At 41.0% G+C, this 20,800-nt stretch overlaps 1 protein-coding gene across 1 annotated transcript in view; it reads left to right on the top strand.

Moving 5' to 3' along the window:
• The window catches only part of rhpn2 (rhophilin, Rho GTPase binding protein 2), a 41,102-nt gene that overhangs the window by 14,466 nt on the left and 5,836 nt on the right, over positions 1 to 20,800 (top strand). The window contains 8 exon segments of the mRNA XM_032521688.1: positions 10,041 to 10,169; positions 14,235 to 14,310; positions 15,338 to 15,377; positions 15,380 to 15,414; positions 15,699 to 15,823; positions 17,416 to 17,582; positions 20,019 to 20,206; positions 20,414 to 20,570. Of these exon segments, the coding sequence (XP_032377579.1) occupies positions 10,041 to 10,169; positions 14,235 to 14,310; positions 15,338 to 15,377; positions 15,380 to 15,414; positions 15,699 to 15,823; positions 17,416 to 17,582; positions 20,019 to 20,206; positions 20,414 to 20,570 (917 nt within the window).

Below are 20,800 nucleotides of genomic sequence, written 5' to 3'. Positions count from 1 at the left end.
TGCGTTAGGACTTTAAATTCCTGTCCTGTAGTGTATCCCCACTTCGTACCAGTATTAGCACAGAGATTGGTGCTTGGTGTGCAATGAACCACTACGTCACATTCTAATAATTTTAAATTAATAATAGATTGTATATCGTCGACTAAAATACGGCCTCCTCCCGTTTGGTTTGCCTTTTATTGTGCTATCGTCCTTGCTGATTTTATACCCATTAATTGTCTTCGTGGCATGTTTTGCTTGTATCAGTTGTGATGGCACCGGCCCTGGAACATTATCCGTACCAGCAGCGAGCTCAGTAATACATTATTTTTGAATGCTATTGTGTAAGCCAGGAACAATAAAATACCCCCTACCCTTATACCCCCTGACCCCGGGACCCGAAGCTCCCCACGCGCAACTCGGTTTGGCAGTAAAATCCCCGTTTGCAGCCCAAAAAAAAGAGAACTGGCTTGAAAGAGCGCAGACGAATAAACGGCTCCCCCCCCCTTTCGTTTAGTCGGTTGTGTAATATGTGTTGTTTTTATTTCTGGTTTAGCACGTGCTGCCCACCATAGTTAAGTTATAGGGGGCTACATAGTTTCGATTTGCAATCTGTCCGTGTTCATGGCCCCCCCGCCCCCCCCCCCCGGCCAGGCTGCCCTGAAGGTTCGTCGCCTCACAGGCATCGATGGTATATGTTTTATTCAGGCTTTCGGTGTAAAGGACTAATAGATTAGTACTGGTCCTAGAAGCTTAAAATGATAAGTAACACCAGTGCTAGAACACTGCCACACAGGCCATCAATTCCCAATTCCTCTGTAACCTCTGGCAACAACATCCTCCCTATCATTAAGGATTTTTTACAGTGAATACCAATTTTTTTGGAGAGTCAACTCCCTTATATTGTGAACCAAGACCCCCCACCCCCTGCACCTCCCATACACTCATAGCCAGCTTTAATATACGCCACGTGGATCAAACGACCCCGGTACTGGAGGAAACACCTTGTAGTCACCCGGTCCCAGAACCACACACGGTCCTGCTCACCCTCAACGCCAGCAGGGAATCGGATTCTCACGAGACCCGTTCGACTCTCACGCGTCCACCACCTCACCTTGCCTCCCCCACCTCGCTGCGACTTGTATGTGGTAGGGGCGTCCCTGCGTCCGATGATCTCCCCCTTGACCGTCGATGTCTCCTCCCTTGTCCTTTCTTAGTCCACGTTTGAGTTATCTCCTCTCACAGAGGAAGCTAACTGTATCACCCCACTTATCAGGACTCATCTCTACCTCTTCACTTGGAATACGCTCACTGTATACCAGTACTCGCATTTCGCATTTATTACTTACCGATCAGACGTGTTCACTCGTTGGCCATCTATTTGTAGTTCTGTTTACCGAGTTAGACTTATCAACGTTTTTCGCCACGTTTCCATCCAAGAGTAGGTCCCGAGTCCAGTGTTTATCTCTTCGTTAGCCTTATGATACTTTGCACCACAATTCTTTTGAGAGTTATTTCTTCATCCGGGTGGTTGTCAAGCTCGAGTGTACCTGGTTTGTGTTCTACCATTTCAATTATATTCTTTCGAACATAGTAGCCGCCTCCGTCCTAACCATCTGTTATTTGTCTCTCAAGCACCCATAGCATATTAGTCCCCAAGTTTGACCCTAGTGGCACACCCCAGATGTCTATCCAGATTCCCATAGGATTGTCTTGGTCTTTTAAGTCTAGGGGAGGCCTGGTCTGGTGATTGTACACTCTAGTCAATTTGTTCGATATTTTCTGAAAGATCTCGCTTCATCCAGTCTATGCAACTAGATTCAGCTGGATGTTCTGTTGAGAATGTGGCTACATGTATGATAGTGGTGCTGGAGCTGCTTCGTAACGGCAGGTGGAATATATATTAGCTCATACGAGTGCATAAACGGTCAGTCAAGCCCTATATATCACTCTATAAGATTCCTAAGAAACTCAGGAATTTTTTTGCTTAAGCATTGGACTGATTTTGTTATCTCCACAAGCTGCAAAAATATACAGTGTTATGTCACTAAAGAAACTTAACTGTAGAGCCGGCTATGGCAACCGTCACATTCAAACCATATGAAAAGGAGTTGTAAAGAACAAGGGGATGTAGTAGTTACATGAACTTTTTTTTGCGTGCGAACATTTGCAGGTTAGAGTGCCTTTTCAATCAGCCTATGTCAGGCTAGGAAGGAAACGATTACAACACCTGAGAGTGCATCATAATGCCTACTTACCTGGGAAACATGGAGGACCTACACACACCAACACCAGGTAATAACAAGGGGAGAATTTTAAATGGACACAATAATGTATAATAATATTCATACAAAACATAAAATTCACATGTTGTTTCAAATGGGGCTCTTACACTTTAGGTTTAGTTTTAATAAAGAAAACAGGGTGTAGGAGGGTAGTGACCTGGCTCGTTAGCTTTTGTGAAATAAGGTGAACAGTAACTCAGTAGCATGAGTAACGGAGTTTAGACACTTTTTTTAAAAACATATGCACTATGAAGAATATGACAACAGCAAAGATTATGGGAGAGAATTAACAACCGCTTTATCTGATTTCATCTGTCTCACTTTCATTCTTAAATCGACTTTTTTAAAACAAGTCTGACGTTTAAAAGGTTATTCTGGATGTACGTAAGGGACCGTTCATGTGTACAGACATATTAATTGTTAATGTTGTTTGACATTTAATTGCATCGTGGTCTGGTTAGAGGCACAAAGGCTCTAAAACTTGCCCCGTTTCTGACTTTTTTAGCCAGTTGAGCGTGTACACATAGCTGTAGACTCAGTGTGGCCTCTGCACCATTCAGGTCGGGGGAGGGTTCAATCAAAAGTTTTTGCATATTTATAGAGATACAATTAACATAAAAAGTGTCTCCTCCTCTTAAGTACGGGATGACATAAGATTCCTCATAAACTAATCAGCCAAATCAGGTTTACAAACTAAATGCTAAATGCTAAATGTGGTGATGGCAGTATGGAATCCAGTCTACTACCTAAAGGCCGTTCTACAAAGTGGACCACACAAATACAATAGACACACGGTGATAGCAGCAGCTCTGCGAGACTACAAAGATGCCAGGAACTAAAGTAGAGCCCGGCTGACTGCTTCCCCTAAAGCACTGGGAAGGTTTTCATGAAGGTCTAGTTTGAATTCTCAGATTAGGTCGGACCGTGCTTAATTGTTGTACGGGGGATAATGATTTATAATAGTGGGGTGGAGATTGCAGGAACAATCTTCTCAGATCTGCGGCTTCCGGTTTCCCACAGTGTGAAACCTAAATGGTTTTCATTTCACAACGTTATTCGTTTTATAGGAACCTCAAGATCACAAACAGAGGACAGCGGATCTCTGATGAGCCTGGTAGTGTTGAACCTGCTCCACAGTAACCACCAGACTGAAACCTGACACATGATGGCACACGCCGCTTGGTATGTACCTTTGGTCACACACGATCTACTAACAGTATAGGAGGTTGGAAAAGTGAAAGCACAGTGGGGTGTTCAGGACCTTCGGGCTGCAGAGTTTTCCTGCGGAGATGTCTGTGTTTCGTCTGATTGTGTGATAGATATATTGAAGTAAGAATGTTGTACAAGTGAGATCCCATCAGCGGTTAGAGATGATGAGTTCCCCTGACGAGACTGGGACTCCTGGTCTAACCATTCCTTCAGGAACCCTAGATGTGCCCACTATAGATCCAAATGTGCAGCTAATTTTGGATAAAATTAACCACTAAATATAAATGACAGATGTGGCCCAAAAACAGGTATTTCATACAGGAAGTGCAGTGGAATATAGACCCAACAACTTTTAACAATTTAGGCCCTGTTTTAAAAAATATGTATGTAGTTAGTTTCTATGAGTATTATTCTCAAAGATGATAAACAATCGGTCTACACAGGAGCGAATAAATACACAAATAACTGACAAAGCAGCCAATAAGTAAATTATTGGCAGTTAACTGTCCATTTTTCAATTGATATTCTCATCTATAATTTTGGCAGAACCCTCAACATCAAAAAGAAAAAAGGAAACTGATTTAGACAGGACTTTAAAGCAGTATTTCATAAACTTAATGCCCTTCTTGCTGAGAGCTACTCCCTCAGCCCCTCCTTCCATACAGTAACCTGTATGAGAAACTAGGTCATTCACTCATTGCCATCTTGAGTATGATCCCCAAGACTCGTTATAGCTGTAATTAGAGGTTTTTAGAGAATGACAGTCCCGTTCTTTGTAAGCCCTTGATGACATTAGTGATACAAGGCTGAGCTAGCTACATTAAAATCGAACTCAAGTTAAGTTTGTATATGAAGAAACCGGCACCTCATTCAGATATAATGGTGAGAGAAAAATGTTGCTACGAAGAAAATCATTCCTACCCCTTTGCAATAAACACTTTTTTTACATTGTCATCACTGGGTGGGTGATAAGAACGTTTCGGGCACACACTACGACTGACACTAATGCAACCTGCACATTTGGTTTAGTTACATTTACAGGTAGCATACATTTTAAACATTTTAGAATATTATTAAGAGTTGTCATTTTTGTTTCCCCATCCTTGTACATATTCAAATATTTGTTTTTTACTGATTCATATAGTGCATGTGTATGTAGTAGTAGATTTTTCCTAGGTATTTCATTATTATGTATATCTCTGTGCTTTGTGGATTGATTTGCTGCTGGTGTCGGAACACCGGGCAATTTATCAATTTTTAGTGGGCAATCAATAACATTCCATCTATCTATCTATCTACATCTATCTATAATTCTATCTACGATCTAACTATATATCGATCGATCTAAGAGGTTTAGCCTTTCTGTAATTATAGCACATGTGGTTCTAAGAAGAAGAAGTACCAATAAGTCTCGAAGTTATATAATACACCTGGGGTGGCTTTGAATACTGAATAGCCAAAGTTGAAAATTGAGCATCAGCAGTAGTTTTGTCTGTTCCTTGACAGTAACATTAGGGGTACTGGCCAGTGTCGTGTTACTGACACTTGTAAAGGGGATCTTTCCATGAGAGAGAAACACAGTTGAAACCTGGTGATTAAGTGATTAAGTTCCCCACTGCCACAACGGATTTGCTTTTAGAAATGCCATATTGTAGATGAATGCAGATCTGGGGATGAGGGGGGGGGGTCGGTCGGCTGTCTGTCACTCTTGGATTTTGTAAGGCAACTACAAATATGGCTGTTGATTACTGATTTTGTTGATGTTTATGTTTAAGACAGAACATCGTGTTTGAGAACTTACTGTGTCTCAAACAATGACAGTCATAGAAGCTGCCACTAGCTGCACACTGTCTCATTAGCCTTTTTGCTACACAACAGGAGGACTTGAAAAGTTTGTGGATTATTAAAGGGAAACATCAAAGCCAGCTGATAGGCCGGCAATCTGTTGAAACTTTGGCGTTAGTTTTCATGGGCAATGTGAACCTATTAGTGAGGGGGGATCAGAAAGTGGACGGCCAGATATTTTTATTTTTATATTTTAAAAAATGTAACGGGCAAAACGCGAAACCAGACTAAAGCATTGTAAACCCCGAAATCATGAAGTTGCCCTTATTTCATTGTGCTTCCAATAATTGATGCTCTGGTTGGTGGACATGCTGCGGATTGTGAGGCGTTTGTGTTCTTGTATTCGATCCCCATAGTTTTCTGTATATTAATTGTCTGCTGGCACACCTATAATTAGAAAAATCAATCCACAAAGCGAAGAATAAAATAGTTGAAGCAATATAGAGGAGAGAAACATTATGGCGTATATTCCCTTATGTTTTCTAGGGGATTGTAATGATGTTTCCCTTACATAAAGATATTTCCAGCAAACATGTTCGAACAAGTTGAAATAGAACATCCCCAGAATGTAGGAAATTAAGTGTTTGGCCTTTGGGTTGCCAGTGTAGATCAGGTCAAATGTGGGTTCATTTACCCAACATCTACAAAAGGTGCAACTAAAAATCAGCACTGGATTCTTAACCAAGCTGGGCACGCCAGTCCTGTTTGGCATCGCTGTTCAGATTAGGTAAATTAGGGTCAGGTCGGGGCGAAGCCCCCACCTCCAGAAAGGCCCCTTGCAATCCCCCCCTATTACTCTGCTTTTGCATCTTGTTGTATCATCAAAAAACAAAAAGGGCGCGATAGTTGTCTGTATAGTAGATGTGAACAGATTATGACTTCTCAGTTAAACAATTGTTTCACTTTATCACTGTAATGTAGTCCGTGCTTGGTTCTTTGTTTCTGTGTAGCACTAAGCAGGACAGCTTACACATTTCACACATTAGGCAGTAAATGTCTGACGCTGATAGGAAATGACGTAACCTGGCTTTTTTATTTTTACAGGATTGAAGTGGTGCACAATATCATTTTAGGATATGTAAAAATCTACATGTGCTAATTGTCACTGTTATTAATATCTTTAACATCACCTGACTATTGTCACCTAATTGTCTTTTTTGTCTGGGTCTATAAAACCTCACCAGCAGAAGGAGTTGGTCGTGGGCAAGAGAAGTCCATCTGGTTAAAGTACATGGGAAACTCGGAGTGATGTTGCCGGTTATTAAGAACTCACAGAAGCACTTACAAATTAACATGATGTCGTGTTTTCCTTACACCGGCAGTACCGCTGCTAGGGTTTAGCAGCGACTTGTCGGTAAAAGATCCAGGTCAGTCAGAGTTTGGAAAAACTGTACTGATGTGTAGATGGACTTCACAGTGGTACTGTCATAGGCCACGATAATATAAAGTGTCACTAAATACTTCACTTGAAAATCAATTTTGTATATCCTGTGACTCACTATGGTGGGCATAGAATCAGCATTGGCCGCCTGGGATAGTCCACTTTCAAGCCCCCCCCCCCACCCCCCACGTGGAGATACCAGTCACCATTGGTTGACGCTTGGTACAGGAAGCCATTGGTTGGTGGACAGGCAGAAAGACCTGTGTTTCTGTCATTATTAATGATGAAAAAAAAAAGGGAACTTTTAGAGCGCGTTTGCCCCCAGTGACTCGGTAAAGCAAAGTTTGTAGGAATGACGGAAAACAACAAGTTTACTGTGCTTATCCACAGAGTTAGATATAAAAATAATGTATAAGATTCCCTTGACAGGGGCTGATCACACCATCTGGGGCCTGGACTCTGGTGCTGATACTACCAACTCGGGGATATCTGGACCAGATCGGTCCAGAGAAGCAGAGGAAAAGAGACAGTTGGCTCAGTGAGGAGACTAGTAGCAGAAAGATGTCGGTAGCTTGGTTCCAAAAATACATAAATCAAAAATAAGTACAACAATGCAAGAAGTGCAGTACCAACACAAAAAACGTGTTGGTATAAGACGAGTTTGTAACTCATCACATGATCTCTTGTAAGAGCTTTGGTGAAGTCTTAATACAGACAACAAACCCGGCTCAGGTCCTTCACCAGATTATGGGCTGTCCAAAGTTTAGCTTCTTGTAAAGTTAAATTAGAGGCAGAAGGAAGTTCTTGTAGGATGAATGGGTTAATAAAAACGTAAATAAATGCAAAGGTGTTTGACAGATTTTGGAAAATATGTTAAAAAACATACAGTAAAAAAGCACCTTTGTAAAGCAGGTATTGGGTTGGTCACGGAGATTGATGACAACCGTATTTCATTTAAAAATGATTTAATCTTGATATGGTTCAATGGAACTGGTACAACAGACAGTAAAAAAAGTATACAAGTGAAATCAAGCTTGGTTTAAAGTTTGGATATGAAAAGAATCTACTTTAACGGGGGTTCTCAACAAATACTTGTCATGATTTGTGCCAGTGCCAAACAGTGCTGTTGATGGTTGCCAAATGGTCACATAACATGATTGGTCCCCAGGACGGACAAAAGTTCAGGTTCGCCCCAGGGCGGCCGAACAAAAAATGCAGGTCTAAAACTATTGGGAGGTGATGTGATGTTTAAAGTAATTTTTGTGTTTACAAAAAATTAAAAAAATTCGCAGTTATAAAATGAGTTTCGAGTGCCCTCTAGAAAGGGTGGATCCCATTTCAGGTGCTGCCTGTCATTGGATCCACGAGTAACAAAACAAGGGTATGTGTGTGGTGTGTTGTGTGTGTTGTGTGTGTGGTGGGTGTGTTGTGCTGTGGTGTGTGTGTGTGTGTGTGTGTGTGTGTGTGTGTGTGTGTGTGTGTGTGTGTGTGTGGTGTGTGGCGTGTGTGTGTGTGGGGTGTTGTTGTGTGTGTTGTGGGGTGGGTGGTGTTGTGGGTGTTTTGGGGTGTGTGTGTGTGTTGTTGTTTTTTTTTCATTGTTCCCACCCTTATCCTCACTTTTTTTTTTTTTGTCGCTTCCATCTAAAGGTACATTGTCTGCCCAGCTCTTCTCTTCTCCCTTTTCTTTTCTCTTGCAACAGGGTTTTGTGGGCCGGGCCAGGGTCACCCTTGTATTTTGGGGCCCCACACTAAGTTTTTTGGAATAGAGAGAAAATTTCAGTCAACCCCAATCTTTATCAGTACCAGATATTTTTTTTCAGATTAAAGGTCCAAAGGAAAAATACATACCTGTCAATCCCCAAAAAACATAAAAAAAGCTTTTCCAGAAAGGGATTGGTAAACTTCAGTAAAACCACACTTACTGGTTTACGTACATTCCACGCTTGGGGAGTTTTTGGGTATTAAATTAGTTTAATAAGGCCCTCGGGCTGGCGAGCTGGCCTATCCGCCAAAAACCTTACCCGTTTTCCCCAGGCCCAAACCTCCCAAAAAATCCTTCAGGGGCCCAAACCATTTGTAGTGGGTGGCGCAAGTTAAGAGGGGGTCGCCGGTTTCCAATGTGTTGGGGGGGGGGGGAACTACGTCAGAAATTTAAGAGAGAATAAAGGGACCAAAGCAGAGTGAGCCAGTTTATATCATATAAAAATATATTTATTATTTTTTTTACCCCGCAGGGGACCCTTTGATGAAAAAGGTTTTTAAGAAACACCTTGCAAGGTCACGTTTATTTTTTGGTCTTGTTTTTTCCCTTTTAATTGTAAAAACTTTGTTGAAGTTGTAACTTTTAGAAATTTAGGGCAATGTTTCAAAGGGAAGAAAATAATTCATCATAAAAAACATGTTGGTTAAAAACTAGTTTATCTCTTTACTTTTACCCTTCAGTTAAGTGTTTGTTATTGTGTCCTGTCTGCAGCGTTTTTTGAAACCACCTTTTTGTTAAGAATGCTTTAAAATTTAAGGGTAGAGAAAAGGGAGGAGAAGATGACACGACAAACATTTAGAAGGGTTTGGGGGGTTTTTTCCCAATTATTTATGACTGACCGAGAAGTTTTATGTTTCCCCGTAAAAAGAGATAAGGTAAATTGGGGCCCACTGTGTTTGTTGTTCCTTCTGGATAATGAAATTGTAGTTTGCGTTTTTTACAAAAAACAAGATCATAAATTCTGCATTTCAAAAATCCAGCACTTTTCTTTTAAGTGACACACACACCAACCCCCACACAAACACCCACACAACACAAAACACACAAACAAAAACCAATTACAAACTTTTTTATTGGCGAAAAAAAAACTTGAGAGCCCCCCGTAACCCTTGGGCAAAACACCAACACACCACACACCCACATTACCCGTTTTGCTCTAAGCTTCCTACTCAACGCAAAAAGGATACTGACAATTTTTGTTTTGGTTTCCCTAAAGTACAGTAAAAAAGTACAAACAAAATATTTAAGGCCGACCTTGACTTCCCCCCTCTTAAATGGTAGCATGTTGAAAAATATTGGTCTTTTGTGTGATAACATTTGGTTTTTGATGGATTTGATTTAAAACAATGATTTTTACCATGGTTCAGCGTTTTTTTGGGTGGAGGGAAATCAAAGGGACGGAGTTTGAGAGGTCGGGGGTCCCGGAAAATTACCCGGGGGGGCCCACGATTACCCGTTTCTTTTTAAAACAGCAAGGTTGTAAATTTTTTTTTTATTATTTTAAACGTTTCCTGACCTTTTTGTCTCACTTTTTATGTCTTTTCATTTTTCGTTTTCCTTCAATCTGCCCTGTGTGCAGGGCTACACCTAACAACAAGGTCAAAGAGATGGTTCTGTTGGAGTTGAGCTATGTTAACTCCAACCTACAGCTACTGATGGGACGGCTTGAAGGACTCAACAGCTCAGTGGAGGTCTACCAGAACACCCAGTAAGTCCAAATAGTCCTGCTCTTCATCTTATACATTACTAATTCTACTACTGCCACAGCTAGTACAAGTGTTAACTACTTCTAAGTGACCAGTATCTTCACAAAAAGGAGGAAATATGAAGTTTTAGCAGTACAAAGTTGTCTACGCTAACATACAGATTTTTTAGGGCATTTGTTAAATGAAGATCAAATTCAACTAAGAAAATAAGACCAACTTATTTTGTGGGCTTGTTTGTTTGCCACACAGCTATTTTGTGTTGTGTTTGTTAAAAATTAGTTAAAATTGATGACTTCATCAATAAAAAAACTTTGGTTTTGTTGTCAGTTGCAATACATCGGCAGGCAACAAAAGGTAATTACTGACCGTTGTTCAGATTAATTTAAGGCTTAATTTCATGTTAACTGTCTGTGATGAGGCTATTAAATGGATTGCATGTTAAAATACACGCACAGCAGCTGGTTCTTTCCCGTGCAGACACAAATGACTTAGGCACGAGTCCTCATATAATAATAAGGACACCACTGACCCAAGCTCTTCAGTATTCTGTACAATTTGAACCTTACCTCCTTAAATTTATTCTGATCCTAATTTTTAATTTCCCAAACCTGCAAAAAATGAGGACTGGGTAGAATGATCTCCGTATGAAAATATGTCCTCAATTTGGAGATCTCAACATCACAGTACTCTTCATTCAGACACAGTGTTGATTGGCGGCCAGGAGACTGCTCTGGCTCTCATACTCTGTGGTTAAGTCATCATGCACTCTTTCAGATGAAAGCCACTTGATGACAGAGTAGCAGAGATAATTGATGTGTGGAGGAAGAGTGAGATGTGAAGACAAAGTGCAAGAGTTTTTTGTTGTCAAACTGGACCAGCTGGTTTTTGTCAATGCACAAAGCAACAAGGAAACTATGGGCTACACTTCTATGCAAATTGAGATAAGCATCTTGTCCGAAGCTTCTCTCAGTGGGTGATGATGTATGGGTATGGGTGTGTGTGACAGCGAGAGGCACTGGTGTTGTCTTTCTTTAAAAGACGAGCCAAGCTCGGTTGACTTAGAGCATTCTATATCAATGACATTTCATCTATGGTATTGTTACGTTGTCGCCAGAGGTTCCCTCGGATGTCCATAATTTCCTGCTGGATGTCCCTCACCTTCCAATTTCTATGTGTTTGCTTTCTAAACTGCTCCTCAGATTTCTGCAGGGTAAATCCAGACAGCTAGCTAAACTATCTGTCCAATCTGAGTTTTCTCTTTGAACGTTCACACGTTCCACCAAAACAAGTTCCTTCCCTAGAGGCACAGTGCTCTGTCCGGCGCTTAGGGCCGCACATGTCAATTGTGATCGGTTTAAAGAAATGCCAATAAACCAGAGCACGTTCTTCGACTATCCCAGAATGTTGTGTGGACTAGTCAGACCTTCCTAAGCAGTGCTGTGGAGGAAGGTCTGGCAATGCAAGACTTACTTAAAGAAAACACTTTGGTTGTATAAATGATGAACTGACGGCAATAAAGAATTTGTTGTGAAGCTTCCATCAGCTGTCCAACTGTGTCTGTTTGAAAAGAAAATTAAACTTGTCCAAAGTGTTTGCATCCTCACATTCACACCACCAGATCTACAAAAAATAGGTAATGTGCACAGGAATATTGGATATGTTGACAAAGTCTGAGCAGGTGTTTGAGTGGGATGTTGCTGTACAGCCATGATGGAGAGTCAGCCCCCTCCGCTCAGCATGAAATACAACCTCAGTCCTAAGTATGGAAATAAAAAAAAACCTCTTTGCCTTTCTAGGCTTTTCCTACCATTCCCACCCTCATCTGAATAGCATCCCTGCGGTTATTTCTCACTCACACCAGATTTAGCTGGTTTTTGTATGAGGTAATGCATAACAAAGGATGTGTATGTGACTGGTTCAGTATATGTGCTGTACATGATGTTTAGTGACCTCCTTAACCCACCCCATGAAAATGTTGCAGCTACTCACAGTATGTATGATAATCTTATCATTAACTCTTATTCATTCAGGTTTGTTCAGTTCCTCTGGGAAATGTTCTTCTCTGAACAACACACTGAACGTAGTTACAGACCTTCTGAATCAGCATAGCTAAAGTGATGACAAAGGAAAAGATAAAGATATCAGCACTACAGGATGCTTCATTGACTTTGCTGATAAGTAGACGGGGTAAAACAATAACTAGGTGCAAAGCAGACCACAACTGGCTCTAGCTTCATATTTAATCAACGGACATTACGGGTCCAATACGGGTACTTCCCTTTCATAACTATTATTTGAAAACAGACTCCCATTTCTCACTTATTATCTAGCGGGACTAACTTACACAGAACAAGACCTGAATCATATCAGTTTACTATGTAACAAACTAAAAGGATGTTTAGTGCAGGCCTATGTAGTGAATTTGCTGCACAGGATAGTTTTGATATGTAGTAAAGGGTTTAAGTTGTTGGGCTCTCTGTGGCTAAAACCACAGCTTTGCTTGACTGCTGTGCAAAGGTCATCTGTTCCATGTCTTGCACACTGGCACTTACTCTATGTGCACTGGCACTTACACTACGTGCACAGGCACTTACACTATGCGTGCATGTCATGCATGCGTGTGTGCATGCATGCGTGTGTGTAGGGAGTGAGCTTCTGAGAGGCTTTTAACATTCAGATTCTCTGCAGAACAGATATCCGCAGCCCCCACGCCCCTCCCTCTGCCAAACTAGAGAATAGACTGGAGTGATCTCATCTACAAGTACTGATGGATTACACTGCAGCCTCTATCTGCTCTCTCAGTGTTACTGATGAATTAGGTTTTCTGTGATTCACAGAGCCAGTTTACCAGAGGCATGCTGCCTTATCATCAAGTGATGAATGATTGTGAGGAGTTGTTATTCCAAATCTTGTGGTTTCAGCATCTTGTGCAATGAAAAGGCTGTACCGACTCTCTGATCCCTTCGATGGAAAGAACCCTCATTAAAATAGGTTTTGGATGACAACACCATGGTGACTTGTTCATGTTGGAACTGAAGTTTGTGCTAGTGTTGCCCTGATTGGAAGTTGTTAAGGATTATAAAATGCATAGCAAATCCGAAGCAGCCCAAGCTTGTTTTAAAAAAAGAAAAAAATTGGGAATTTATTTAGTAATACCTCATCCTACTGCTTTCAGTAGGGGGAGGTTTGGGGTTTAGACTGATGATCAGCAGCAGCAGGTATCTGTCAGGTTCTAAATCCTCTGCTCTGATAACAAGCTGAACCTGCTTTCCATCTGTCAGCAGCGAGCAACTCCAGAGTTCATACACCCAGAAAAACTCAAACAAACCCTTGAGATCAGAGCTGAGATCAGAAGGGAAGGTTAATCTGCTGTTTTATGGCCTCCTTTCACTTTTTGGTGGCTTAAAAATAATAGAAGTTAAAGAGCCTCTATAACAGAGGATAGAGGAAGGAATGGTTATTATTACTAAAGCAGGGCTGCAAATCCCGAATGATTTATCAACGAGAGATACAAGGCTGTACGATACGAGGAGAAGTGGGGGCCTCATTCACCTTTTAAGTCCTAACGCCTACAGCTTGTGCTTAAAGCACCATCTGCCTTATCCTGACTTCCCCTCTATGAAACTACACTATAGATTACACTAAAATTATAACTTTCTAATGTAGCAAAGCTGTCCCTGGTGGGATCAATCTGTTCCTGGCACTGTACATATTATTATTTACCAATAGTCAGTGTTATTGTCTTGATATCCCTAACAAGGCTTGGTCTGTTGTCAAAGGGAGTTTATTGTTCTTTGATATCTTGTACCACACCTTTAGAGCCTGCTTTGCTAACCTACAAATGTATCAGTGCTTTTCTGTTTGGCCTTGCGTACATTAATCACATTAAGATAAGAACTGCATTGTCCTTTTGCATGTAACGTCCTGCTGTGCCATGTTTTGTCAGCATTTACACAGGTATTGTACTTGATGCCAACATGTCAATGAGAAACTTTACATAACTATATTTCCTTAGTAAAATGACTAATCATGAAATCTCTATTTCTGTCTTTCTCTTTTGTTTACAGGGAGACAGCCAACATCCCCCTCATTGCTCTGGGTCTAAAGGAGACAAAAGACATTGACTTTTCCACTCTGTTCAAGGTATAGGAGCAACAACTAGAGCACCACCCCACCCTTTATTATAGCAGATGTGTATAAATAGGTGACATTCAGAATTTTCTATTTGTAATGCAGGCGTGTTGACAGCAATAGTTTAATAATACAAAAATAATCATCATTTATTTTGTTTATGTGCGCCTTTCATGTCACTCAAAGTAATGTAAAAGTCAGCAGTAAAACAGTAAAATAACAAAGTATACTATTATATTAGCATATATTGTTTAACTAAATTTTGGTGCAAAGACATACGTAATGTAAAACGTAATGTATGTAACGTGATGTTGGGTTTTACCATAACTTGAAGGCACATTCAGATGTGTGGATATTAAGATAGCACACAACTGGCATGTCACTGAGCTCCAAAGAGGTCACAGGATTGTCTCTCGCCTCAATCAAGCATAAACGCAGACTTTATGGACAAGGAGGAATAGCAAACTAACTAACCAAAACATAAAGACAGAATATTCATTCATAAGGTTACGAATACTGCTAATGTGCATGCAACAAATATGACCCACATTGACAGGAAGTGTTTTTTAATTGCTGCGACATTAAAGTCTCCTTTCATTTAGTATTTGGGTCACATTGTCCGCGCCCTGCTTCTACATTAGGTTTGCCGTTCATGCATTGAGAAACGATAAATCATCCGACCATAAAAATATTTGTCTGTTATCCAAAGAAGGTTAGTGATGGAGACTAGTAGTTATCATGTAGCAGTGTTCTACTGCGGCATTCTTACAGTGCTTTGCATCCTGTTCAGGTTTGTGGCAAGTGAGTACGTTAGGTCTGCTCTAATTATTGACTTTAATTAGGTGTTCTACCTCTGGCCGCCTCTGACAGAGTGATAGCTCACAGCAGCCCTGCTGGGGACATGATTTCTGTGGACAGTTAAGAATGATGTGACGGAGTGGATTAGTTGCAAGAGAGGCCTAAGCCCCAGAGCACTCCCCAGCAACTGGCCTGAATAATGTTGTATTTCAATGTTTAACTGTTGTTTTGGTCCTGACAGGACTTTATCTTGGAGCACTACAGTGAAGACGGGAACAGCTTCGAGATGAGATTGCTGACCTGATAGACCTGCGACAGGTAGTGTTCACACACATTACATGTTAAATAATAATAACAATAACTCAACATCCACACAGTTTACTACCACACAAAGCACTATGAAATCCTCAGTGAGTTGGAGGGTTTGTTTGCACCCCTATCACAAAACATATTTTGTCCCTCATGTCTAGTGCGCTCTAGCCATGCAGGTAGTTTTAGTTTTATTCCTGAGCTTGCCTCTAACAACCGCGCTGTGCATCTTCACTACAAGAGGTTCTCCATTATTACAGCCAGTATCAGATCTCTTTCCTTTCATGTCCTAGGCTTGCAGAACGCCAAGTCGAGATGAGGCTGGGGTGGAACTGCTGGCGAAATACTTCAGCCATCTCCCTCTGATGGAGAGCCGGTTCTTCTCCCCATCCCGCCAGACTGGCATCTTCTTTACCTGGTACACACCCATTTTTTCTACTAATTGGTACAAATTAAAAATTATAATAAATAATTATTTTCCAAATGTACTTTATGAAATTATTCATAGGATATTGTTAAAAAAAAATTGAAAAAATAGAACAAATGCAATTGTTTACAAAACGCATAACATAAATATTAATATTAGTACATTCCTTGAGACAGAAGGTAAACAGGTGAGGTTACAGCAGTGATGAAACAAATAATATTATAAAGAAAGGTATCTTGCTCTTTACTGTAACTGCCTGGAGCCCTTACACCACGGTTTTCCCGAAGCCTTTGAGCTTAAAGTGTCTGAAGAGCATCTGACCCCTGCTGACTCCATACTAAATACACTGCATTCATTCATGCAGCAGATAGAGGGAGATTAGCTTAAAGGACTAAACCCTCAACCTTTAAAGGTCCGATATGTAATACTGACAGCTAGCGTTTAAAGTAGATACTCCAGTCCAAATTCAAAATACCGGCCAGAGTTGTCTCGCTTGCCCCCCTTCTCCCCAGACTCTAAGTTTATGAAAGTTGCCAGGTTAAGAACACAGCATTAATGTTGCTAGACATTACTTCTTATTCCCACAGGCTGCACAAATCTTAACACAAATGTTAAAATGAGTTTTTTTTTTTTAGGTTGGGTAGAATCTATCTCCACTGATCCCGTTGTTTGTTTGTTGCCTGTCCTACAGCTGTAGCGTGCTGGGTTTGTGTTTTTACAGACCATGTGGCAACCCGGCCGGCCGTCAGACCGGCCACACACGCCAAAACACAAACAGACATTCTGTCACGGAACGGAAATCTCAAAGGAGAAAATACTGGTTTTAACATTGGTGTCAGAAAAGATAATATTTCAGCTTAGCATGTTAACTTAATATCTGATGACATATTGTAATCATTTTTGTATTTAGTAAGGTAAATATATTACATATTGCACATTTTAAGTAAGTTACAACACATTGTGGCAAACAGGCTATTATTCTGGCTGTAAATGTACCTGTTTAATTCCTACAGAGAACATGCTTTTTAGTCCAAATCCCATATTCTATATTACTAGATGTATATCTTACATTGTTTATCTTTTGGGCTTTTATTACATAATTTATTCTCAATAAGGCACTTTGTGGTTATTTTTCTGGTGTATTGCTGTCCAGATATCTATTAACAATAAGATGTTTACTATCCTGAATGTATACACACCATATGAGTCACATCAAAATGAAGATGAATACTTTAATAGACTGGCTTTCATTAACTCTTTTATTTCTGATAACCATTCCAGTAGTGTTTATGTGGTGGGAGATATGAATGCTGATATTTCAGACAAGAGTTCGTTATTTGCTAGGCATTTGCTACAGTTCTGTGATGATAATAATTTTATATTATCCAGCCAAATGCTCTTACCTGCAGATAGCTACTCTTATATAAGTGAGGCCTGGCACACTACATCATGGCTTGATCACTGCATCAGTACATCTGATGCCCATTCTAGCCTAAGTTCAATAGAGATTGTGTATGAGGCATCCATGTCTGATCACATTCCTTTTATTATGTCACTTGACTGTATATACTTCTTTCCTTCAGGTACGACTCTTTTACAGGAGTGCCCCTATGCCAACAGAACCTCTCACTGGAGAAAGCCAGTGTCCTCTTCAACATGGCCGCCCTCTACTCTCAGATTGGTACCCGTAGTGACCGACAGACAATAGCTGGCCTGGAGGAGGCCATCTCTTCCTTCCAGAAAAGTTCAGGTAGGAACAGATAGGAGTCATAAACTGGTTTAACCAGTCACCTACTCTCTCACCAGGAAAAACACTGACATCAACATTGTCTCAACATGTAAAACAGCCCATCACAGCCACAAAATAGCCAGGTGTAGTGGTTTATTCAAACTAGAAATGTTGCCGACACTTCCTAATGACCTTCACACGCACTGTTCAGAAAAAAATGCACAAATACTTATTTTCAGAGTATGTGCCAGCCTCCACCCTCTGACTTCTGCACCATGACGGAGAATGAATGCTCTTAATGTTTCTCTGGCTTCTTGTCATGTGGCTAAGGTCCAGAGAAGCACCCATCATATGAACTGGTTTGCCAACCCACTGAGGTTTCAGGAAGCTAAGACAAGTCTTGAAAAAATTATGACTTGGCAGCATGAGTATTGCACTATAATTACAGTTCTGAACAGGCCACAGCTTTGGTTTTGTTGCTTTGATGGCTATAATTTAGGCTTGTACTAAGTTAAACAATTATGTTGTGAGTAACATTGTCACCAGTATAAAGAGCCAGCAATAAACTAAGCTGGGAGGTGAAATGCAGGGATGCTTTCTGTAGCAGGGCTGCTGCAGTGCCCTCTGGCCAGGGACACGAGGAGGTTTCAAGAATGGGAGGAGCCAGCCAACAATGGCAGAACCTTATATGAAGACTAGCAAGACAGTGCTCTGTTATTAAGTTGTCTACATCTCTCTGCTGCTGGGTTATTAATCTGTAAAATAAGAGGGAAGCACTCTGAGTTGGAATGCAGATGGTCTTATTGCTTCCATCGAACATAAAAAAGTAATTTAGGAAGGTTTGCGTCTTGGCTCAACTTTAAAGAAGAACATTGACGTTGATCTCAGTGCTAGCAATGGATGCTGTAGTAACATCAACAGACCTTAGGAAAGGAAGAAGTAGATGCTCAGACAAAGAGAATGTACCAGCACGCTGAAGTCATTCTGTGGACCCGCAAACTATATGCCTCTCCCAAATGGACTGTTTGAGTTTTGCATAAATATTCACTGTTGCCCAAAACTACTACTAATATTACTAACTACCACTGTCAGAATAGTCTATATCCTTGACGTTCCACTTCCGGGATTGCTCCGTTGCAGCCGGGAAAATCCGCTGGATTTCACTCATTTAGGCTGGATATCTGTTGCCTTGGGCTACCTTTGTGTTGGCCGTCTAAACTAATATATGAGGACTATGGTTACCTGGTCCTCAGGTCTCTGCAGGGTAAATCCAGACAGCTAGCTAGACTATCTGTCCAATCTGAGGACTATGGTTACCTGGTCCTCAGATCTCTGCAGGGTAAATCCAGACAGCTAGCTAGACTATCTGTCCAGTCTGAGGACTATGGTTACCTGGTCCTCAGATCTCTGCAGGGTAAATCCAGACAGCTAGCTAGACTATCTGTCCAATCTGAGGACTATGGTTACCTGGTCCTCAGATCTCTGCAGGGTAAATCCAGACAGCTAGCTAGACTATCTGTCCAATCTGAGGACTATGGTTACCTGGTCCTCAGATCTCTGCAGGGTAAATCCAGACAGCTAGCTAGACTATCTGTCCAGTCCGAGGACTATGGTTACCTGGTCCTCAGATCTCTGCAGGGTAAATCCAGACAGCTAGCTAGACTATCTGTCCAATCTGAGGACTATGGTTACCTGGTCTTCAGATCTCTGCAGGGTAAATCCAGACAGCTAGCTAGACTATCTGTCCAATCTGAGGACTATGGTTACCTGGTCCTCAGATCTCTGCAGGGTAAATCCAGACAGCTAGCTAGACTATCTGTCCAATCTGAGGACTATGGTTACCTGGTCCTCAGATCTCTGCAGGGTAAATCCAGACAGCTAGCTAGACTATCTGTCCAATCTGAGGACTATGGTTACCTGGTCCTCAGATCTCTGCAGGGTAAATCCAGACAGCTAGCTAGACTATCTGTCCAATCTGAGTTTAACACCTATATATGGCTAGACAGAATATAAGGATACAATCTATTTCTGTCTTTTCCCCATTCAGCTCCCATTCACACACAAGACCCAAACTCGAGGGGTTCACTGTGGACATGAGAAAGAGAGAAAAAATAATGAATTTCCTATGGTCAATAAAATGGATTTACAAACAAAATACAAAACAATATCTTAGTCTGCATTAATCAAATCCCATAAATCAAATTGTTTTTGTTATCACAAAGCTAAATAGGATCTTGATTATCCAGGGTCACATGCTTGTCTCTTAAATAACTGACCAAAAGAACTTTATTCAGATTACAAGACTAGAAAGACTAAGGTACAGAATAAGAAGAAGCCTTTCTTCTTTTACCATTGTTTTTTGGCACAGTGCCTCCCAACTGACCTAAATTATTATTGTTATTATTGTTGTTGGAATAGTTAGGTTTCAAGCTGTGCTGATCGCTCATTCTCACCCAGGTATCCTGAACCACCTGAAAGAGACACACACCCACACTCCCAGCTACGACATGAGCCCAGCCATGCTCAGTATGTTGATTCGGATGATGCTTGCTCAGGCTCAGGAGTGCCTGTTTGAGAAGACTGCACTGCCTGGGATCCGAAACCAGTTCTCTTCCCTGATGAAAATGGCCCAGGAGGCTGCAAAGGTAAATATCCGCAAAAACACACACTCCTGACATTATTTAGGCACAGTATTCTTTCTTTCGCTGTGGACTTAGTAGGGTATACTGTAGGTAAAGTGAATGTAAAGTAATAATGTTGCCACAGTCCAATTCCTTACTTCTATCAGCAATTGTATCCAGATCAGAGCTTCTCATGTGCTACCAGTAACTCTATCCTTCTTTTCCTGCCAGGTCTCAGAAATCTACGACCAACTCCATCAGTCCATGATCCAGACGCCAATCAAAGACAATGTCCCGTTCTTCTGGTCCACCATGTCGCAAGTCAAAACCAACCACTATAGCTCCATGGCACATTACTTTGCAGCCTCAGCGCTCCTGGACCACCAGTGTAAGAATAACTGAGAGATGAGACATTTTAATAATTTTCACACACATGTGTTTAAGGGATGCCAGAGCATGGTTTAACAAAATTCTGAATTTATAGAAAATCAGAAGAGAAAAAAAAAATCTATTTGCTAGTTATTTTAGATTCAAGCTCTATTACATAAGCATGCAAGCTATTTTTTCACGCTTATGAAAAGCACTACTGTCAGTAGTAGTAGTAGTAGTAGTAGTAGT

The sequence above is a fragment of the Etheostoma spectabile genome, chromosome 1 (genome assembly GCF_008692095.1).
Source record: "Etheostoma spectabile isolate EspeVRDwgs_2016 chromosome 1, UIUC_Espe_1.0, whole genome shotgun sequence".
Classification (NCBI taxonomy): Eukaryota; Metazoa; Chordata; class Actinopteri; order Perciformes; family Percidae; genus Etheostoma; species Etheostoma spectabile.
This window is presented reverse-complemented; position numbering and strand designations above follow the sequence as displayed.